A 23,859-nucleotide genomic window follows, 5' to 3' on the forward strand; every position below is an offset into this window, starting at 1 on the left:
ACTAAAGTTGGTATGGTATGGTACAACCAACAACTTTGAAGTATTTTATTTGACGTTTCTGTGGCAAACACATACAAAGTACTTTATACATTTGTATAGAACATTTTTTAAAGATTATTATTGTACAAATAAAGACTTGAAAAGTGTGGTTTGCATTTGTGTTGAGACTTCTTTACCCTGACACCCTTAAATAAAATCCAGAGCGACCAATTCCCTTCAAAAGGTGCCTGATTAGTAAATACTGTAGAACTAAACTATGTCAATTTTTATTCTCAATATTAGTACAACTCTTCCTCCACAGATTAACACACCAAACAGACCGATAATAAAGTTCAAAGCAGGGTTAGTTTCTAAAGCCTTATCCCAAGCTTTGAACATCTCACCAAGGGGACAGAGCAAACATGTAAAAGAAGGTGGCAGTCAGGTGAGGCCTGAATTAGAACTTTTTGACCTACATGTCAAAGACTACAGCACCCACACAGTAAAACATGGAGGTGGCAGTATCATGCTGTGGGCATGCTTTTCAACAGCAAGTATAGGGAAGCTGATAAATACTGGCAATCCTGGCATAAAACCTGTTGCAACGCTGCAAAAGATTTGAGATGGGAGGAGGTTTACCCTCAAGCAGGACAACAACCCTAACAATGTAGCCAGCACTACAATGACTGGTTTAGATCAAAGGATATTCATGTGCTAGAATGGCCCAGTCAAAGTCCAGAATTAAATCTAATTGAGAATTTGGGGCAGAACCTAAAAATTGATGCTTACAAACGCTGTCGATCCAATCTGACTGAGCAAAGCTGGTAGTGACAACACCAACCTAACCTGTAATTGGTTAAATGAAATGAATTTTAAAAATCATTTATCATTGTCTTCTACTTTACAATTCAAGAATACCTTGTGTTTTTCTATTACAAAAGACCCCATTAAAAGGCAGCATATTTTATGGTTTTAATGTGGTGAAATGTGAAAATGTTTGAGATGTACCATAGGCTCCTCACACCCAACTAAAAACTGTTTTCCTGTCAGGCATCTACTTCTCAGCACGATAAAAATAAAATGTTTTTTCCTCTGAAGGAAGGCTACAAAAACACACATACTAAACCGCTTTACTAAAGGGGTTGAACCGCCTCTACATGCGTGAATATTTGCAGCTTGTTGTGCAGCACCTCCTACCTCCACATCAAGACATGATGTCAACTCACAGTATAATGAGAAAACTGGAAGGGCCAGATCCCAGGAATAAATATGTCATCAAGAAGGTTGTTAGGGCTAATTGCACAGCCAGAGGAGGAGCTGTCGTGTGCTTCCAGATGACTATCGGTGGAGTGATCATTGGGTTTCCCCTGGAGGCTATAGCTCCAAAGACCATTACTGGCAGCACTTCAAAGGTCAAAGTCAAAACAGTGAATCAGCACCCTTTAGAGCTGTTAATCAAGCCATTCTGTAAAATGCAAATGTGTTACAAGTTTCACACACCTTGTATTATAATTAGAAAAGAGCTTTTGTTAGAGTTTTACATAAACCAGTTCCTTTTATTTGTTTCATCTACTTGAATAAAAAACGAAGAAATCACTACATCTTTCTTTACCGTGACGAAAACCTTTGTTCTAACTTACATGATGTGTTTGGGATATTTCAGCACATGCGTGTAACCACGTTAAGTGTTGTCGCCATCTAGCGGACAAGCTTTGAATGACATGGCTAACAAGCAAAAAGTTTAGTTTTTCGGTAGAAACACATTGATGGTTGAGTTCTTCTTCGCTCTTCAACAGCAGTTGTATCAGGACAAAAACCTAAATACATATTTAATTCGTGCAGTTTTCCTAACAAGTTGTGGTGTACTGAAAAACTTAGTGGGGTTATAAGCTTATGTTGTGGTTCCTGGGTCAAAGGAATCTGAATAAACTATTTCTGCACATGTTCAATAAGGTTCTCTCCCTGCATGTGAAACGGAGCATAAACAATGTTAATAATGTATAACAAACCGGCTGGCGCAGAAATATTATTATACATTTTTAAAAATAAAAATGTATAGTTTTATTTATTTTAGTTCTTGCTTTCATTTAATGAACGTTAAAGGTACTTGAAGCCTATCTGTAGATATAAAACATTTCTGAAAAAATACTGGTTTTGTACTTATCTACATGTGACAACAATCTCCTATATTTCACATTTATCTGAAATAAGGAGTATGGTTGCAAGATGGAAATCTTTTCTTACTATTAAACATTCAGACCTGGATAAAATACCCAGAAACCTGGTGGGAAAATGAGTTAAGCGTCTGATTAAATTAAAGTACAACTTTTGGCCATTTACTACAGTTACAGCAAAGGAACACCATATGCCCCAGTGAAACACATTGTTGTCTGCATTATGCTTTAGGGTTGTTTTTCTTCAGCTGATACTGGGGCTTCTGTCAAGGCAGATGAAACGATGAACAGTTCCAAATATCAATCACTTTGAGGCCAAAAACCTCAGGTGTCTGATAAAAAAGCTAAAGATCAAGAAGGATGTCAGTCATGAAAGAGAATGGCAACACAATGTAAATTGCAAAGTAACATCTTAATACACAAGACTTGTGAAACTAGTTCCTTAGGACAAATGGGGGAACATTAGATGACATCATCTGTCATGAAGGTGGAGGGGTGATTATTCAGGCTCGATTTACAGCCACAGACAAGGGCACCTTGTAGTCACCGAGTCGACCATGAACACCTCTGCACACCCAAGTATTCTAAGGTCACATAGGAGGCCACTGTCCCACACAACCTTTGTACAGACCAATTCTTTTAATTAATCTTTTAGAGACCATGGCACATGCTCTATGCCCATAAGTTCACTTTTATCTGACAGTAACATACTATCACAACTGGTGGGTTACTTTTGTGGTATTTTCTGAATTTGCTAAATCAAGTACCAACTGCAGAGCTGTAATGCAGTTTGTAATTTGATGGTAGAAAACTTTCAAATTGTTAGAATATGAAAGTTTTTACACACACTCAAACGAGCACACCCATAAGAAAACTGAGAAAAAGATGAACAAAAATTGCATTTACATCAATCAAAATAATATTTCATCAGTGAACTTTAACATAAAGTTCTTCCTTTGAAAAGTCACTTTTTTCTTACAATGCAGATTTATCTGAATAACAGGCATGCTTTCAAAGGCTGCATGTCTCACATGTTGCTTTGGTTTCAACTGTTGGTTGTATGTCAGGGATTTTGGGTCGAAGTACTATTTCTTTCATGTTTTATTTCTTTATGAGCAGCCACTTGGCTCTGTCAGAGTAAAAAAAAATGAATTAATGACCTGTAAAGTTGGACTAGCTTCCACCGGACAGGAGAGGCATCTGAGGGACAATAGTCCGATAAAAAAAAAAAAATCATCTGCTATGTAACAATGTCTGAGTGTGAGGTGACCTGCGCCTCCAGTAAGTGCTCAGTAGCTAAACATCTGCTGTGCTGAGTTGCTTTGCTGCTGCTGCTGTTGGGTGGCTGTCTGGCGTGGATCTGGACCCTGATTCTGGACCTCCTGAGTTTCTCCATGAGCCCCGTCCATGTGGGTTACCTGGCCACCCTCAGCAGCTGGTACCGGCCTCCAGGCCAGAGTCGGGGCCTCCAGCTGGTGACTAATTGGGTTGACCAGAGTGGTAAGGTTGATGAAATGGGCGACAGACTGGGATGCTGCACTGCTGGTAGGGCCCACTGTCTCAGGGACAAGTTCAGCAGGTCGGTTGTGGAGCATGGCGGAACCGCTGACGGTGTCGAACGTGACGGTCAGGATAGAGTTGTCTAACGTGAGAGGCCGATCCGTGGCTGTCAGGTGGCCCACAGCTACAGGCTGCAGACTGGTGAACTGGGCTTGGGCGTGGCTGGTGATTGGTGTGACGGTGATGTTGGTCAGTCCAACTGAGCTGCTGGGGGAGGGGGCTGATGGAGCATTGGGGTCAGTTAGGACCACCACCTGGAACACCAGAAGTCAAATTCATTATAGCAATTCAACAAGAAAGCATTAGAATTGTCTGAATCAGTGAATGAATGTGGTCTGGAGTGATAAAGCATATCTCCATGGCACACAGTGGGCTGTGTTCATATTTATCACTTACCCTGGAAAAAACATGGTGCTTAGCTGTTCTATGAAAAAGAGACAGACTGAAACACGCCATCATGCTATGGTAACTGGTAAAAGCTGGGAAACCTTTACACGTCAGAGTAGTTTGACATGTTAAAGCTAATTTAACACCATTGTTGACCAAGAATTCTCTTCTTGGACAGAATACAGGTCCTTTTCAAAATATTAGCATATTGTGATAAAGTTCATTATTTTCCATAATGTAATGATGAAAATTTAACATTCATATATTTTAGATTCATTGCACACTAACTGAAATATTTCAGGTCTTTTATTGTCTTAATACGGATGATTCTGGCATACAGCTCATGAAAACCCAAAATTCCTATCTCACAAAATTAGCATATCATTAAAAGGGTCTCTAAACGAGCTATGAACCTAATCATCTGAATCAACGAGTTAACTCTAAACACCTGCAAAAGATTCCTGAGGCCTTTAAAACTCCCAGCCTGGTTCATCACTCAAAACCCCAATCATGGGTAAGACTGCCGACCTGACTGCTGTCCAGAAGGCCACTATTGACACCCTCAAGCAAGAGGGTAAGACACAGAAAGACATTTCTGAACGAATAGGCTGTTCCCAGAGTGCTGTATCAAGGCACCTCAGTGGGAAGTCTGTGGGAAGGAAAAAGTGCTGCAGAAAACGCTGCACAACGAGAAGAGGTGACCGGACCCTGAGGAAGATTGTGGAGAAGGGCCGATTCCAAACCTTGGGGGACCTGCGGAAGCAGTGGACTGAGTCTGGAGTAGAAACATCCAGAGCCACCGTGCACAGGCGTGTGCAGGAAATGGGCTACAGGTGCCGCATTCCCCAGGTCAAGCCACTTTTGAACCAGAAACAGCGGCAGAAGCGCCTGACCTGGGCTACAGAGAAGCAGCACTGGACTGTTGCTCAGTGGTCCAAAGTACTTTTTTCGGATGAAAGCAAATTCTGCATGTCATTCGGAAATCAAGGTGCCAGAGTCTGGAGGAAGACTGGGGAGAAGGAAATGCCAAAATGCCAGAAGTCCAGTGTCAAGTACCCACAGTCAGTGATGGTCTGGGGTGCTGTGTCAGCTGCTGGTGTTGGTCCACTGTGTTTTATCAAGGGCAGGGTCAATGCAGCTAGCTATCAGGAGATTTTGGAGCACTTCATGCTTCCATCTGCTGAAAAGCTTTATGGAGATGAAGATTTCATTTTTCAGCATGACCTGGCACCTGCTCACAGTGCCAAAACCACTGGTAAATGGTTTACTGACCATGGTATCACTGTGCTCAATTGGCCTGCCAACTCTCCTGACCTGAACCCCATAGAGAATCTGTGGGATATTGTGAAGAGAACGTTGAGAGACTCAAGACCCAACACTCTGGATGAGCTAAAGGCCGCTATCGAAGCATCCTGGGCCTCCATAAGACCTCAGCAGTGCCACAGGCTGATTGCCTCCATGCCACGCCGCATTGAAGCAGTCATTTCTGCAAAAGGATTCCCGACCAAGTATTGAGTGCATAACTGTACATGATTATTTGAAGGTTGACGTTTTTTGTATTAAAAACACTTTTCTTTTATTGGTCAGATTAAATATGCTAATTTTGTGAGATAGGAATTTTGGGTTTTCATGAGCTGTATGCCAAAATCATCCGTATTAAGACAATAAAAGACCTGAAATATTTCAGTTAGTGTGCAATGAATCTAAAATATATGAATGTTAAATTTTCATCATGACATTATGGAAAATAATGAACTTTATCACAATATGCTAATATTTTGAGAAGGACCTGTATATATTGATGATAGTAGCCTGTTTCAACAGGATAATGCACTCTTGACTCTAGAGAAATAATTCAATAATGGTTTAAGGGTCACAACAATGACAGCCAGGGTTGGCTTCCACATTTAACCCTGATCCCAATCTTTAAAGTAGACATGTGTTACACGTGCCAGACAAATGAGTCTAAAATTACACAACTTAAAGGATGAAAAGGTGTGCTGGTTAAGTGGTAGCAAACACTGTTGTTTACTAACATAGATGCACATTTAACATACAGAGGACCGTCACAATGTTATGGCTGATTGGTGTATGTACAGTGTCAGTCTGAGGTTTACTTATACTTAGAGAGATGGATGTTATTTCATGTCAGGGTTTTATTTATGAATTTGAACTGTTTTTCTTTAAAGTAAACTGATAAGGCAACATACAACTTTAATGATTTTTTTTTTAAAAACAAGCATTAGGTGGACAAATAGGAATTTATTGAGCATTTTCTTTAATCCACAAATGGCCAAAATTATTCATGCAGGCTGAGAAATATGCATTCATCCCTCACTAATATTTGGTCCATTAGCATGTTACAATGAAAACATGCTTTTTGGAGCCATCAACAAGTTCCTGCCATCACTCTGGCTGGATATTTGTCAAGCCTTCTTGATAACATTTGAAAAGTTTATTTAAATTGTTGGTTTCCTTGTACAGACTCGGACTTGTAGGCATAGAATTATTAATAGGGTTAAAGTGGGGCAATTCCAGATCCCTAACTCTAGCCTGCTTTATCAACTCCAAAATTAGTTTTTTTTTTTTTAGAACTTACATTTTTATTGATTTTAAAACAGAGCAATTACACAGCCATACAACAGCAACAATAAACTGTTTAAACAGTGTGAAATTTTACCATAAATTAAACGTTTCGGCATGACATTTTACAATTTCAGCATCATAATTGTAGTGTCAGCATCACCATATAAACCTAACGCAAGAATCCACCTTGGGCAGCAGGTCGAAGTACCATAATCCAAAAGCCTAAGTTGTAAGACTTGTTTACCTGAGTAGATCTTCCACTGGACCCTAGTGTGAATGATATGAGGTTATTCCTGTCAATTAACTGATGTAGAAACGTGAGTCCCTGTTCAGCCCATTTTGAAACATTTTTGTCCAAGACATTAGGGGTGAAGGATTTGATATGTCCAATACTTATTAATATTGATAAACCTCTTGGCAACTTAAAAGCAGCTCTTACTTTGTACCAAATGGTATTGGTATTCCAACTGGTAACATCTGGAACAAATACAATAATCTAGGTAAGAGGTTCATACGAACGGTTTCAATGCGACCTGAGAGGGCCAGCGGCAACGCTGACCACCGCTCTAGGTCCTTCTTAATTATATCCAGCGTTTTACTGTAGTTAGTGTGGAATAAATAATTTAATGAAAGGGGAATATTGATACCTAGGTATCTGATGCCCTCTCTAGCCCACCCAAAGCCGCTTTGTTGTTTTGCCCCCAGTGGAATATTGCTATTGATATCCATTGCCTCTGTCTTCTCAACATTTATTTTATAGCCGGAAAAGTACCCGTATGCAAAAATAATTTCCTTCCAAAGTGGTATTGACGTAGGATCTGACAAATATAGTAAAACATCAGCTGCATAAAGAGATATTTTATGTTCCTCTGTACCAATCAACATTCCTTTAATTCCCTCATTGTCCCTAATGAGTTAGGCCAATGGCTCAATGCTGTGATGAGTACAATCCAAAATTAGTTTTAATGTGTTAGGGACCACCTTTACTCTCTGATAACCCAGTTCTGTCCACGCTTCAACTATCTGATCCAAACTGTCACCCTCAGATTAAACAAAATTGGATTGGATGTTCTGGAACAATCCCAGAACCAACTAGGCTCAAGATGACCATAAAGTGGAAGATGTCGGTACACCAGTGTCACTTGACTCACTGAAGTGAGTTTAACAAGCCAAATGTCTTCTGGAGCAAAGGTTTATGGTCAGATATGACAGAGATGGAGCTATTCGGCCATATTAACAAGACGTATGGTTTAAGAAGTCAAGGCTTTTGAATCTCTTGTATTAACTGTCAAGCACATTGAAGTTGAATGTGGTATTAAATGTATGATTAAAGTCTAAAATGAATATAGAATTCATGCAGCTAAGTGGATTTAAACTTCTTTTTTTTAAGTTATTTTTTGGCTCTAGTGCCCTTTATTATTTTTCTAGAGTATTTTTTGACAGTGAACAGACAAGATATGGTGTGGAAAGGGTGGGATAAGGGAGTGCAAAAAGCATCAACAGGGCTGGGTCGAGGACTGAGGCCTCCATACACAGGTCAGGGTGCTTGAACCCCTATGCCACCAGCGCTGCGCCTGACTGGATGTAAACATCTGACCTGTGCTGAAATTGTTACACACAAATATATTCATTTAAACCTTATTACCAGCATATTCTGTCGAATTGTTAGGTTTTTTGGTTTTTTATTCTATTATCTCAGAAATTATCAAACATATTTTCAGCTGCAAGACACATCGAACTGTGTTTATTATTTGTTTAGCTGCTTGTGCTCTTCTTTTATTACTGGCGTAAAACAGCAGATTCTGGAATTCACCAATAATTTATGGACAAGATCATAATGAATAACATTTCTCCAGTTTTCCTTCCCCTGTGAATAAATATCAGAAATGTACAGTGAGCTACTGCCTCTGAGCATCTAGTTACAGTGTTTCTGTAGGGAGCATCAGAAGCATTGTTTCTTTAATTCAGGCCATGTTGGATCACCAAGCTTCTATTTTCTCTTAAGGAAAATCTATAATCTGACATTTCCATTGTCCACTCTCTCCCTTTAAACATGATGACCGTTTAAAGCAGGATCTCTCAAGAAAACCTGACACATACCTGCTGGATGCTCTGCACAGCAGAGCTGGTCTCTGTTTCATCGCCAATGATGACGGTGTTAAATTCGGCCATGGCTGAGTGCCTCGGCTCAGTGAAGTCGGCGTAGTCATCAGACTCGGAGAGCTCTGGTTCCACTGTAACTCTCGGTTTCTTCTTGGGGTGCCGAGAAGGTCGGATGGGCTTCTCATGGGACATGCTGTCCTTCTCCAAGGACAGGGTGGGCTATAGGAGCAGATAATTCCCAATAGCAATTCTGCAAACTTAAATGTCACTCAACAGTCTAAATGGTGTTTAGTGATAGATGTAAATCAAATCTCAGTAGTTTTAGTAAGTCACTCCTTTGTTGCCAGGCTTGTGTACAACATTTCCACATAATGCTAAAAAGAAAGCAAACCTGCACAATACTGACAGCTGAATTTTCTTGAAGATCATCAAACTCATCCATTCTCACAGGCGCCACCTGAAGGCACAAAATGGAATGCTTAGTTCAGTGAGTCTGGCTGTAAGGTGGAATAACAGGTCCGATCTGACCGGTACCATATGAATCATTCTGCCGCAGGCCCGTCCAGACTTACCTCAGGGTGTTTGCGACGCAGATGACGGTTCATAGAAGCGCGGGTCGACACCTTAGTCCCACAGAGATGACACGACTGGGCTTCCACCTTTTCATGGGTCAGGTGGATGTGCTTCTGCAGCATGTACTCCGTCAGGTACTTCCTATCGCAATGTTCACATTTCCATGTCTTACCCACTGCAGCAAGGAAAACACGGTCAGTCCAGGACACCGTACCGAACATGTGGTAAAATGCTGGCAATATCAAGATGCCCTAAAATGAACCAAGGGTTTTTATAAAACACCGAACTATTTTAATTAATGGTAGATTTTGAAGATGCCGCAACCAATCAGGCAGAGATCAGAACCTGTTAATTTTCCCCTGGTTGGCTCTCATAGATGAATGGAGAGTCAAACAATTAAAATGTTTTTGTACCTCCATTTTCTGTTGGAATTAAAACTGCTACCTCTATCAAATAACCTGCAGCACATTGGTTTCTCTTTTATGAGTTAAAATCCTAAATCGTCATGTCAGGCCCCAAAGAACAGAAATTTGTATCGACCAAGAAATGTCTGAGCTGTGCATCTCCAGTATAATTGATTCAAATGAACTTTATTAGTCTTCCTTAAGGGGATTATGATGTAAAGAAATATTTGCACCTAAGTTACCACAAAGCAAGAAGAGTTTGAGATTCAAGACAAGACTTTGATTTCCATAATTTAAATAACCAGCAGACATGCTGACTCAAAAACATTTGCATCTCCACTTGAATACTGTTAGAAAGCTCTGATTTCTCTCTAATACTAGAACTAATAAGGAGTTAGTCAGCCTCAGATGCTCATTTTGCTTCAGTTCAGTAACCCTCTGGGAACCCAGCAAAAGTGGAAGCACTGTTGAGAACTTAGATTTAGAAACCTTCAAGATCCAGTTATTCAAATCAATCAATGGAAGCACTGTTGGAAGCATATCAATATTACCATGGAAAAAATTAAGTACACCCATGATCTTAAATTGTATAGAACCCCTTCTAGTAGCATTTGGCCCATCACTAGCACACCAATCATGGCAAATTTCATGTAAAATTATTACACAAGCAACGAGGCAGCAAGTCTTCACATAATACACAGTCAGGTTTTCTGTGTTGCTGTACAGATATCATTATTTGCTTTTTTGATTTAATGTTTTTAACAAAAAAAAAAAAAAACTGATTTCTTTTCCATGTTTTGGGGCTCAAATTATGAAATGAACCCATGTTTGGCTTTTAAATACTGAGAATAAAAACAGAGTTTGTCCTTTCAGCCTGACGGAGTCTCAGGAGATGATTACCTGTGTGGATGAGCTTGTGTGTCTCCAGTGTTGTCCTCTCACTGAACGTCTTCCCACACAATTCACACATGAAGTCCTTAATACCTGCAAGCAAGGTGGCATGAAGATAAACCAACAATGGTAGAAACAGGGATTCAGATTCACGTTCTGTTCCGATCTCACATGTTTCTTCCCTAGATAAACACTGAAACTGAACAATCAGCGCTCATCGTCATGAAAGCTCGAAACACCACCTGTGTGTCTCTTGTAGTGTTTCAGCATGTTGACTTTTTGGGCAAACTTGCGGTTGCATTCTTTACACTCGTACTCCTTGATGCCTTTGTGAAGCTTCATGTGGTGCCTCAGGGCATGTTTGGTTTTCATACCTGCGGAGGGAGACATTAACAACATAATTATAACCACTTAAACAGAAACCTCTCAATGTTTAATGAGTCATTAAATTGGTTAGTAAAAAAAATAGAAAGGTAGAGTGTGATGCAGCAGTAAGAAGCCAACCTTTCCCACACTCTGCACACAGATAGTCCCGGTTATCATCGTGAACCCTGAGGTGCTCCTTTAGCATGTCCTTCCTAGCGAATGATTTGCCACATTTCTCACAGCCATGGCTCTTTACCCCTGCAGCATTACATGGGAGCAAACATATGATATTCAAATAAAACAGAAGCAGGACATTTATTTATTCCTCCCTCCTTAATGGCTTTTATTCAGAAAATTAAAAGGTAATTTGTTGTTCCAGTGGTTTTTTTTTTATGTCTAAATAGCAATCATAGAACATCTTAAGGATCAGGACCATTCAGACAGAAACACTGTGATCCAACTGCCTCAGCTAAAAATCTGGGCTCATATTTACAAAGATTCTCAGAGAGCTCCTTTCTAAAGCTAAAAACAATCAGTGGGGAAGCTGTAACTGCAGGAAAAAATCTATGGCTTTGTTTTTGTTTGGTGGAGTTTTAACTTGCACTTGTAGATGTAGTGACGAACTGTGTTAACTGGTCTCTGAAGTGTTCCTAAGCCTATGTGGTAATATCCGATACAGAATGACGTCAGTTTTTAATGCGGTGCCTCCTTAGGGGTCGAAAGTCACAGGCATTCAATGTTGGTTTTCAGCCTTGCTTCTCACTTGTAGAGATTTCTCCAGATTCCCTGAATCTTTTGATGATATTATGGATTGTAGATGATGATATACCTGAATTGTAAATTGAGAAACGTTGTTTTTAAACTATTGGACTATTTGCTCACCCACTTGTTCACAAAGTGGTGAACCTCTCCCCATCCTTTCTTGTGAACGACTGAACCTTTCAGGGATAGTCCTGTTATACCTAATCATGACACTCATCTTATCCAATTAACCTGTTCACCTGTGGAATGTTCCAAACAGGCGTTTTTTGAGGAATATTACAACTTTCCCGGTCTTTTTTGGAATCTGTTGCAAGCATCAAACTCAAACTGAGTGAATATTTGGCAACAAAATAAAAAGTTAATTAGTCAGAACATTAACTATCTTGTTTTTGTAGTGGATTCAATTACATATAGGTTAAACAGGATCTGAAATCATTGTATTCCGTTTTTATTTACGTTTTACACCACGTCCCGACTTCATTGGAATTGGGGTTGTATTTGCTAATATAAGATGCCAAAGGTCATTTAAAACTCCAAATGATATTGTTTTTGTTTATAAAATAGAAAACCTGTTTTACAAGTGATTACACTCTCACTCACCCAGTGTGACGTTGTCTCTAGTGTAAATAATAAATGACTGCTCACGGTAACAAGGCTAGAAATTTATACTTAGAAAGAAAACCGTATCGGCACGATTAAGCTTGGCAAAAACTGGAGCTGGGAAATTACCCAGAAATCTTTAAATGGCATTCCCTCTGGAACCAACGTTGTAGCCATGAGGGCCACTTTTTTAATTTTCAGTTTAATCAGCAAGATTTTTTTTTTTTTAATACCAACAAGTCTGGCTGTTAGTAGAAAAACTAGTTGATAACAATTACCACTGCATTGTAGAGGATAAAAAACACAGTAGCAGTGTGTTCACTAGGGCTGTCTATAACTGTATGTGTGAGATCGACTGAACAAAGTGTTCAGATTTAGCACAATACAAGAACACAAAGATCTCAGACTTCTCAGGACGTTGCTCACCAGTGTGGATAATCTTGTGTCTTTCCAGGTTGCCGATGCTGTTGAAGATTCGACCGCAGATTTCACATGGATGGATGTACCTGGAGAGCCAGTACTTTACCTCATCACTGACTACTTCGACTAGACTTTATGTACATTTAAGTAGCATTTAACAGTAGAAGTGCTCTTTGCTGTCTTACTTCTGCACTGCAGGGTCAGGCAGCTGCTCTCTATGAATGACCAGGTGAGCGTTGTACGTGGCCTTCAGAGCAAAATGTCGGTTGCAGATCCCACAGCTGTGGCCTTTCTCCTTGTGTTGCTCCATTATGTGCTTCAGGTATTCTCTGCCCTTTGCAAATGACAACTAGGCATAGCAAGACAGATGTGTTAGGTTATGTAATGATCCCTTTAAACAATCTTCCCCGTCTGTTTTAGAAGTTTGACTACCAACAAGCCTTAAAGCTGATAAAAAGCTAGCGTTGTGGCCCTGAGCTACACATACATTAATAGCAGTACCTCATAGAACTATTAATCATTTACCCCTTTGGTCAAAATGAAGCTTACTTGACATTTCTTGCAGTTGTATTTGTGGTGCTCGGGATCGTCATCTTCATCTTCATCATCTGTTTCATCGCTGTCATCGGGTGAGATGCCGATCTTCTTGATAAAGTCCTCTCTCTCCTGCTCATCCATTAAAGCAATGTCCTGGAACCAAATAGAAATCAATAAAACAGACCATTTTAAAAACAGCTAAAAACAGTCATGGAGAGAGCTAAAAATGGTCTTTGGAGGTCCTGAGAAGTTCTTGGATGGGACTGTTGTCAACATCAAGGCCTGCAACCTGCAGATTTTGTGAGAGTTTCTTTCTGACCAGGTTCACATTAAAAAGGTTTTAGTATCACCTTGAAATGCACATGGATGTGGTCCCGGAGGACGTCCACACGGAAGAACTTCCGTCCGCAGATCTCACAGGTGTACTTCTTATCACCATGAGTCAACAGGTGCTTGTTCATGTTACTCCTGCAGGAGAACACCTGTGCACACAGACATGCAGTGTGCATGTAACAAATAACCTCCATGTCTAATATGTTTAATACCTCCAACCAGGTATTAGACATATCGCCAGCAGCACCATAAAACAAAAACTTACCTTGCTGCAGATGGGACAGGGAGATGGCTCCTTCCTGTACTTGGTCCCTTCTTCTCCATTAGTCTCCAGCTCCTCTTTCTTCAGCTGTTTTGGTCCTGTTTACAAGTATGACAGGTTAAAGCTAACGAGTTAGAGACGATGGGGAGTTTATCTGGGAAACAATCAGTTTGCACTTCTAGAGACTGACATTTTTGCCCATTCCCAACATCTTTTGCTCTATTCCAGTGTAGCTCTGGCTGTGATTTTAGGGTCATTGTCCTGTTGGAAAACAAACCTCCACCATGAACTAAAACCATTTGCAGCCTTCACCAAGTTTTCTTCCAGAATTGCCCTATATTCAGATCCATTCATTTCCACGTCAGCTCTGACCAACTTACCTGTCTCTACATAGGAAAAGCATCCCCACAGCATGATGCTGCCACCACCATGTTTCAACTGTGACTTGACTTGTGAAGGATGAAGTGCAGTGTTAGTTTTCTATATTGCATGTAGACTGAAAAGGTTTAATTTGAACAGAGAATCTTTCTCCATGTTAGCTGTGTGACAGTAGCTTGTAGTAAACTGCAATGGGATTCTTAGGGCTTCCTTTCAGTAATGGCTTTCTTTTCACCACTTTGTGGATCTCTACAGCTCCCCCCTGAGTTATCATGGGCCTCTTGACTGCTTCTCTGATTAATGGTCTCCTTGCCTGTCAGTTTAGGTGGATGTCAGTGCCTTGATAGGTTTGGAGTTGTGCTCTTGCCATTTTCAGACTAATGGAAAGAGCATTGCTCTGAGACCTTCAGAGCTTGGGATACTGTTTTATAACATAACTCTGCTTTAAATCTCTCCACAACATTCTCCTTCCTCGGTCTTCATGATTCAGTTTGTTCTCCAATGTTCTCTAACAAACCTCTGAGACCTTCACAGAACTGCTGGATTAATCAGAGAATAAATTAGACTACACTGGGCTTTATTTAGGTGTATCAGAGTGAAGAAGGCTGAATACTAATGCACAGATATTAATTTGTAAAAACTTTTGATTTTCCTCCCCATTAACAAATAAGTTCTACTCTGTGTTGGTGCTCGTACTTGTCGTCTTCTGCTTCACCCGGGACCAGGTCGTGGGGGCAGCAGACTCAGCAGAGACACCCAGACGTCCCTCTACCCAGACACCTCCTCCAGGGGAAGCCCAAGGCGTTCCCAGGCCAGCTGAGAGACAATGTCCCTCCAACGTATCCTGGGCCGTCCCCTGGGCCTCCTCCAGGTGAGACGTGCCTGAAACACCTCCCAAGGAAAGCGTCCCCTCCTTGAACCACCACTTGAGTCAGTCATTTTCTACTGCTTCTTCCAAAGATGTCAGAAATCCAAAAAGCTTATGGCCCCTCATCTAGCCCTCATCTATATAGCAGAGCAGGTTGTAAAGAACTAAATATCCAACCCTAATTGCTCCTTGCTCTCTAGCTGCAGTGACTCACCCACACTGTGCCTCCTGTGGTGCTCCTGCATCACGTCTTTACGGTAGAACATTTTGTTGCAGATCTCACACGAGTACAGCTTCTCGCCGTGCTTCTTCTTGTGCTTGGACAGGTTGCTGTTGGTGGAGAAGAATCTGGAGCAGATGTCACACTGGAACGTCTTGTCATCTGGAGATGGAACAAAAACACAGCGAAATGAAGATTCAGCTGTGACAAGAACGTAATTCCAAACATCTTAAAAGAAAAAGGACAGAAAAACTGCACCTGTGCGGCAGTTGTGGAACTTTAAGGCATTTTCTAGACGGAAAGATTTCTCACACGTGTTACATTTATATTTGTACTCTTGGTCAGGCTGTTGGGGGCAGAGACAAACACAAAGACATCAACCAGCAGGAAGAATAAAAGGCTTTAGGCTACAGCTCAGAGTGTCACTCACCACATTCTTGCTGTGCTTGTAGGAGATGTGCTGCTTCAGACTCTCCTTACGGCTGAATAACTTGTCACATTCATCACACTTAAACAGCTTATCACCTGAGAGGGGCCAAAAAAGATTTCTGTGATGTTAGACATGTACATCTTCTCACTCAATTAACTCAAGTTTGATTTGTCAGACTGAGAAGATCGATGCTGTACTAAAAGACAAAGCTAGGCCCCTACCGTGAGATCGGATGTGTCTGTTGAGGTTGCTGCTGTTCTGGAAGACTTTACTGCAGAGGGAGCACCGATAAACCCTCTTGTGCTCTCTGGCTTTGTGCCTCTTCTGGACAACCACACTGTCAGAGGAACTGAGCAGGCTGCTGCTCTCTGATGATGCTGCTTCTACCTCTGAGGCCACCGGCTCCAAGGTTCCCACCATGGGGTTCATATCTGCTCACACACACAGACAAGTTAATGGTAGATGTCTGGTTTTCGGCCCATCAGTCATCAATTATTAGACATGGCATAAGCAAGTGACACGGAAACACGTCTATGTATAGGCTCGGCCTGCAGGAGGTGCTGTAAGGCTCTGGTGAAATTGTGGACTAGGTGGTCCGAGCAGAACAGCATCACCAGCGTGACCCAAACCACGGGTCAAACCCACTGCTCTGTAAGGATGGGACATCGCCTATAAAGGGGTCCTTAATTATAACACATTTTTACAACAAAAGTGTTGCCAACAGAGATGACTCACTGAAATAAACATTTGAAATGAAACGCTTTATTTTATATTTTCCAGTCATTGAATACTTAATTCCAGGTTTATTTAACAAGTATTTAAACCACAGATGTCATCAATTTACCCTGAAACAATAAAATTAGATGCGAGATCATAAACTATTTAAACCAGCAGTGTTGCTTTTGTTCTTTTCTCCACTCCTATGGCATTAATTGGAAGTTTAACTGGACATACTGCAGTGATGTGAAGATATGCAGCTGCTAACATGCAGGATGATGCAGCATATGGTTCAGAAAGGTTTACCTCACACTCAACTTCAACTGTAGATAAACTGAGTCCTTTCTATCGCAGCAACTCTAATAATTAAACTTGAAATCAAGAAAATAAGGAAGTGCTTAACTACCAGTTATCAGTATTTCATACAAGAGAATATCACCAATATCTCCCAGTGCTGCTGGACTATTAATGTAATGTTTTAACTTAGCAGTAGGAGAGAGCACCTCTTTAGGATCATCTTAGAGTAAAAGATAATCTTAGGTGGAAGACCTCCAAGCAGAACATTTACCCAGAGGTCAGACAGTGTAATGCTCTGAGAAACTGCAAAAGACTCAAAGAGCTCCATTTTATTCTGGATGTTAAATGTTAAGCTTTATGACTGTACAACTCCAAATAAACTCAGCACTTATGGCTGATTTGGAGGGCATAGAAAGAGAAAGCATCTCATCTCTAAAAGGACCAAGAACAAAGGTGTACTTTCTTTTTAATGCAGCTATAAGCCTGGTTTATTTGCCTCACACTCCTGTGCATAGATTTTTTCATAGTAAAGTCACTATTTGTCAGCTGTTGCGCATTTTAACATAGATTTTGTGTGGTTTCTAATAAATGTGATCCCTAGAGTCCACCTCATAAAATCCTGGGAAAACTAGCCTATTAACACATTTTAGTGGACGTGTATAAGCCTAACAATCTTAAAAAGATATCCAAGTTACTGTATTTAAAACCCATAAAAAAATATATCGTTTTTAAAGGTCAAGAAATCTAAGAGGGATGCAGATTCCTAATATCTGCTAATTTATCTAAGATTGATCCAAAAAGCAACACCAAATCCTGTAGGTGAGTCTTGCTTTAGAAGAGAAATGTTTATACCTTTATTAAACCTGACTCTTTCCTTTCTTACTTTTGGTTTTGCTTGTGGTAGCAGCTGCTCCTGGCCTCCGTCCCCTGGCTCTCCTCCCGCGGCCCTGCCCTCTTTTACGACCAAGCTGGACTGTATGGGGCTTCCCTTCCTCTACATCAGGGGCAACCGGGTTCTCCTCCTGGGGCGGCACTGAGGAAACCTCGCTGCTTTGATCCAGGGTTAGACCTGTGATCAAACACAATTAACTGGATGTATCAGAGCGTGGAAACTTGAGACTAAATATTAAGGCAAGAGAGCTGAAAACCAACAAAAAAAGCTGTAAACCTGACTGGAATTTAAAGCTGCCATCTATAGGTTTAACAAAATGGAGATGATTGATGGTTTAAATGATCTTACCTGCACTCTTGTCTTCAGCCTTTGGAGGCAAGTGGGCTCCACTTTTGTCTGAGATCTCTGTTTTAGCAGAGGACAATACAACATCTGCTCAAAAAGAAAACATGTTGTTTCTACACCATCCCACCTCAGAATCTGTGCTGTATGCTCTCTGACATACAGAGCCACGCAATACTATTGACGGACTTCAATACTTTTTTCACATTTTGTCACATTACAACCAAACTTCACTGGATTTTATTAGGATTTCATGTGACAGATCCACAAAAGTAGTGCATAGTTCTGAAAGGGAATAAAAAGGATACAAATCTTCTTATGGCTTTTTTTTTTTTACAAGCAAAACTTTTAAAGTGTGGAATGCATTTGTGTCAGCCCCCTTTACTCTCACTTCACTTTTAAAATACAATTCCCACCCAATGAACCATGGTAGCGGTAGAATCATGCTGTGGGGATGCAGAGACAGGCGAGTTGGCAGGAGCAGGTTATGGGATGGATGGAGCGTGTACCACAGTTTGAGAACCATGGGTTTAGACCACTTTTCTCAAACTCCAGTCCTTTAAGGGACGGTGTCCTACAGCTGTCAGATGTGTCCCTGCTTCAACACACCTGAATCAAATAATTAGGTCATTAATTGGACTCTGGAGAACTTGAGAAATGCAATCGAGAAACTGTTGCAAGATTTAACAACGGTTGTTCATAGATGTTCTCCTTCTATTCTGCATAGGCTTGGTCTATTTTGAGAAGAAGAAGAAAAACAATACAGTCTCTAGATAAATGTAAAGCAATTAGAAACATACTCTGAAATACTAGCAGCTATAACTGCAGCATGGTCTGGTTTTGCAAAGTATGGGAATGGATGATCTTTCTTCCACTTTTTCATGAATTATGTGCTGCTTTGTTTTAATCTGTCACATAAAATCTACATAAGATGCACTGAGGTTTGTGATACCTGTACCTGGTGGAGGCAGTGGTGGTTGAAGTGGGGGCTTCAGCACGTGTTTCTCCATCTTCTTGGCATAGAAAGCACCATACCAGACTCTCAGCTCTGTTCCTGGGAGCACATCCTAGTAAACACACAGCAGAAGCACGTGTAGGAAGAGCACAATGGTGTTTTGATAGCCAGCATGGCCGGCTGCATGAATGGGTGACAGCTTTCAGTTCAGGCTGGATGTAGGTACCTGAGAGGTGTTAAAGTAGATGTCATCGTCCTGCTGGTAAGCTGTCAGATTCTGGTGTTTGTAATTGGTGGCAGGTCGCACCAGCATCATCCAGTTGCAGTCATCCTCACTGCTGCAGTCGAAACACACCACAGCACCATCCTTCTGAAAGATCTACCCAACAGAGGCCGGAGTATAAATGCAAGGACAAAATTAGGGGCTGTCACTCCTTTTAATACAAAGCAGGGTATCCATTGTGTTTTAAGTCATAAGTGTCCATGTGGGCACCTTCAGAGGGAATGCTCCTTCTTTCTCCAGACTGGGCACTTTCTTAGCTTCAAAGGGTCCAAACCGGGTCCTTTTGACCAGTCGACGCAGCACGAACACTCCGTCCTCCCTGTTACCCACCTCTCTGATCTCCAAGCTGTTAGGGAGAGATGATCTGCAGGACACAAAAGAAGAGTTTGTTTGTAAAGAAAACCAAAAACAAATTTTAACCAGGTTCAAAGAAATACATGCTAACAATACCTGGATTAGTATTGCTCAATTATACATGGCAATGGAAAAAAGTTATGTAGTCAATCCTTTGTTGTTTAAGAGACTAATCCCTTGCAATATCAGATAAAGATACCCTGAGTAAATACAAGACGCAGTTTGTTTTCAAATGACAATTTCATTCTAAAAGGAAAATCTGACTAAGTAATGAAATAACTGTGATTAACCATTTTTCTTGGGTTCAGTTTTACAAGAAACATCCATGCCTGATTACTGTCTGACATGTAGAACCAAGAAACCATTTAAATAGCACCTGTCTGACACCATGAAGTAGGCTCAAAAAGCAACACATCATGGCCAAATGTGAAGAGATTCAATGATTCTGATGAGAAACAAAGTTGGAATCTATTATTCTAGAAAGAGTACCAAGAACATTTCAAAGGCTTTGGGATTCCAGAACACACAACAGAAGAAAACATGGAAAAGTAGTGAATCCTTCCGGGAGCAGCTCAGCTACACAAATTACTCCAGGATCAAGTCAAAAACGTATCCAGGAAGCCCCAAAGAAACCCAGAAAACATGTGAAACACTGCAGGCCTCCCTTACCTCAGGTGTGGTCAGTTCATGATATTAACAGAAAGAGACTGGGCAAAAAAAAAAAAAAGGCATCCATGAGAGAGTTCCAAGACAAAAAACACTTCTTACACAAAGGCTGATCTCAAATCTGCCATCATCTTGATGATCCACAAGACTTGGGAAAATATTCTCCTGCTCGACAAGACGCCCTATGATGGACTGGCAGTCTGTCCAGGATGCACTCCACCTCTCGCCCAGTGACCGCTGGAGATAGGTAGTGGGGATAGATGGATGGATGGACAGATTGATGGATGAAGAGTGGACATTTTTGGAAGATGTGCATCCTTTACAGCAGATGTAAAACTAATACAGCATTTCGGAAAAAGAAGTGGTAGAGAAGGTCGGTCCATCAGCGTTTATAGACAACAAAGTTAAGGTTTAGGAGAGGCCTAATCGAATTCTGCACTTAAATCCGAGTGAGATGCTGCAGCATGACCTCAAACAGGTTGCTCATGTTTGAAAACCCCCCAATGTGACTGAATTAAAGCTATTCTGCAAAGAAAAGCGGACCAAAATTCATCCACAAGTAATGCAAAAGACTGATAGCCAGTGTTTCCAAACACTAGGTGGCAGTTGTTGCTGCTATAGGTGGGACAACAAATGTTTAGGTTTAGGGGGTAATTACTTCTTCACCTATGGCCAGGTTGGTTTGCCTTGATAAATAAAATCATTTGGGAACAACGTCATGTATTTACTCAGGGTAACTTTGTTTGATATTAGAATTTGATGATCTGAAACATTTAAATGCTACAAAAAAAAAAAAAAAAAAAAAGAAATCTGTAAGGGGGCAAACTTTTTTTTTTTTTAAGTAAATTAACTAATAAAAAATAATTAATAATTATAAGGTTATTTCAGCAACACCAGGGATTTTTGTTGCTTTTCTGCTTTAAATACAAGCAATTGGATTATATGTATATTGTTATGATACATTTCCGTGTTAATTCCCTGATGATATGGTATTTTCAAAGTTATACGGTGAAAGTCCCACATCAGCCAATGCCTTGTTAAGGCACTTAACTTATTTAGAAAGTATTAATCTGTGCAGAGGGAGATTGTGAGAAACTGGGGAAAAGCTTGAGGCTCACTCCAAACGGGTGACAATTGGCAACCCTGCTTTGATGGTGCTCTCAGCTGCCAACTCACCGAGCTCGGCTGAGGACAAAGGAGTCCTGAACAGTCACCAGAGGTCCCAGCTCAGGACACTCAGAGTCATGGTACTGGCCACAGTCCTCGCACCCTGTGGAAGGGATCACATCTGTCACCACAGCCCGATCCCACACGGTCAGAGTTAGATACAGTGAGGGATGGATTCATACTCACAGATGAACTCATCTGGGGTCTGCTCAGCCATTATGTCAACCTGCACAGAGAGGAGATGTTTACCGTGAAATAAAGGGGAGATGACAGCTTTCGGGTCATATTGTATTTTTACAGAAAACAACTTGTAGGAGAGTAAATGTTGTAAAGAACATAGTAAAGAACTGAACATCCCAGCCTGAATAAACAGTTGATTGTACAGTTCAGCTGTACCTGAACACACCAGCCCTCCTTATAGATAATATCGTGTTTGAAAGCACTAACTGCATTTTGATGTTTGTGAATCACTCCAAACCTGCATTTTCCGTTTATTGAATCCGTATAAGAGTTGGGATCCAGAATTTGAGTGATTCCCAAACTCTAGCCGGGTTTTAACTCCGATCTGAGCGGCTTCTCTTCTCTACAATGTAACAAAGAACAGTCGGCATGGCGGCTGGATCGGAGACGAAAACCAACAAACCGGAGTCGGTGCTTTTCAGCGCCGGGCTGAGAGCAGTGCAGGCGGCGTAGAGAAGCTCCGAGCGACCCGGAAAAGCCGGCTGCATCTTCACTAACAGACTGCGTCGCCATTTTGCGGGAAACCAGAGGAAATTAGTGAGGAAACACGTTACCTTTTCTGCAAAACAGCCTTCATTTATCGAGTCCTGACTCCAGGTTCCAATCCGCTCCAGAAACGGCGCAGGACCGGAAGCGAGCCGCGCCCATTGCATTTTGGGAGCTGTAGGCTCAGGAGAGTTGTTATCTATCAAACCAACTAAAGAAATTATACTTCGCAGAAAAGACCTTAGCTACCACAAATTATGTTATGCTTCTGTACGCAGTCAGTTTATGACTTTAATATCACTGTTTGAAAACATTGTAGTTTTATTATTTATTTTTACATAATTTTATTCGAGTGGTGGAACATTCATGAATGCCTTTCAGGTCGTTTCCCTACAAATTTATCTATGTTATGTTATTTGGAAGCTGATAAACAGTGCCTTGCAGAGGTACTCATAGAGCTTAAACTTTTCCACATTTTGTCACATTAGAACCACAAACTTCAATATATTTTATTAGGATTCTGTTGTAGCCCGAAAAAATGGAAATTTGTGGTGTGAAATTGCATTCAGCTGCAACTAAATCTCTTCATAGGTCTTGTAAGAAATAAATAAGGCTCGCATGTTTAATTTGAAGTCAGTCAGTCATTTTCTACCGCTTATTCCATAGTGGGTCACGGGGGAGCTGGTGCCTATCTCCAGCAGTCTATGGGCGAGAGGCAGGGTACACCCTGGACAGGTTGCCAGTCCATCGCAGGGCAACACACAAACAACCACACACCCTCATTCATACACCTAAGGGAAATTTAGAGTTACCAATTAACCTAACAGGCATGTCTTGGGAATGTGGGAGGAAGCCGGAGTACCCGGTGAGAACCCACACTTGCATGGGGAGAACATGCAAACTCCATGCAGAAAGACCCCAGGCCAGGAATCGAACCCAGGACCTTCTTGCTGCACGGCAACAGTGCTACCAACTGCGCCACCGTGCAGCCCACTTAATTTGAAGTGTGAAAGCCTAAACAGGTTTATTAGGGAACATTAGTGATCAAGCAGCATCATGAAGACCAAGGAACACAGCAGACAGGTCAGGAAAAAAGTTGCGGAGAATTTTAAAGCAGGTTTAGGTTACAAAACAACATCGAAAGCTGTTTATTCCATCATCTGAAAATGGAGAGTATGACACAACTGCGAGTCTACCAGGACATGGCTGTTCGCCTAAACTGACACTCCAGACAAGGACACTGTTAATCAGAGAAGTAGCTAAGAGCCTCGTGGTAACTCTGGAGGAGCTGCAAAAATCCTGGTAGAATCTGTAAACAGAAAAACTATTGGTTGTACCCTCCACAGATCTGACCTTTATGGTAGAGTAGCAAGAAAGCCATTGTTGAAAGAAAACCATAACAATTCCCAAATATTAGGGACACAGCAAGCATGTGGAAGTAGGTACTCTGGTCTGATGACACCAAAATCTAATTTTTTGGCCTGTATGCAAATCAATATATGTGGAGGAAACACCCTGACAACACCATCTCCACTAGAAAACCTGATGGTGGCAGTATAATGCTGTATGGAGGCGTTTCTTCAGTAGATGCAGAAAAGCTGGTTGGAGATGGATGCAGCTAAATTCA

At 41.1% G+C, this 23,859-nt stretch overlaps 1 protein-coding gene across 1 annotated transcript; it reads right to left on the bottom strand.

Moving 5' to 3' along the window:
• Window positions 1-31: 31 nt before the first annotated feature.
• prdm15 (PR domain containing 15) lies at window positions 32-22,983 on the bottom strand. The gene is made up of 23 exons (XM_047378653.1): window positions 21,693-22,983; window positions 21,516-21,609; window positions 19,530-19,683; window positions 19,263-19,415; window positions 19,040-19,148; window positions 18,088-18,171; window positions 17,731-17,916; window positions 16,055-16,264; window positions 15,834-15,928; window positions 15,662-15,749; window positions 15,398-15,565; window positions 13,941-14,035; window positions 13,693-13,824; window positions 13,355-13,495; window positions 12,991-13,154; window positions 12,812-12,891; window positions 11,162-11,281; window positions 10,900-11,031; window positions 10,667-10,750; window positions 9,362-9,537; window positions 9,181-9,246; window positions 8,787-9,008; window positions 32-3,967 (listed from the first exon to the last, which is right to left on the bottom strand). The coding sequence occupies exons 1-23, from the start codon at window positions 21,859-21,861 to the stop codon at window positions 3,443-3,445; spliced, it is 3,447 nt and encodes a 1,148-aa protein (XP_047234609.1). The 5' UTR covers window positions 21,862-22,983; the 3' UTR covers window positions 32-3,442.
• Between the last annotated feature and the right edge of the window lie 876 nt (window positions 22,984-23,859).

Source organism: Girardinichthys multiradiatus, chromosome 11 (genome assembly GCF_021462225.1).
Source record: "Girardinichthys multiradiatus isolate DD_20200921_A chromosome 11, DD_fGirMul_XY1, whole genome shotgun sequence".
NCBI lineage: Eukaryota > Metazoa > Chordata > Actinopteri > Cyprinodontiformes > Goodeidae > Girardinichthys > Girardinichthys multiradiatus.

Coding starts and splice junctions, on each gene's coding strand:
- prdm15 (XM_047378653.1), bottom strand. CDS start 21,861: ATGTTCAGTTCTTTACTATGTTCTTTACAACATTTACTCTCCTACAAG. Junction 17,917..18,087: donor GGCTGAAGACAAGAGTGCAG/GTAAGATCATTT, acceptor GTTTGATCACAG/GTCTAACCCTGGATCAAAGC. Junction 15,929..16,054: donor CAGACACATCCGATCTCACG/GTAGGGGCCTAG, acceptor GGCCCCTCTCAG/GTGATAAGCTGTTTAAGTGT.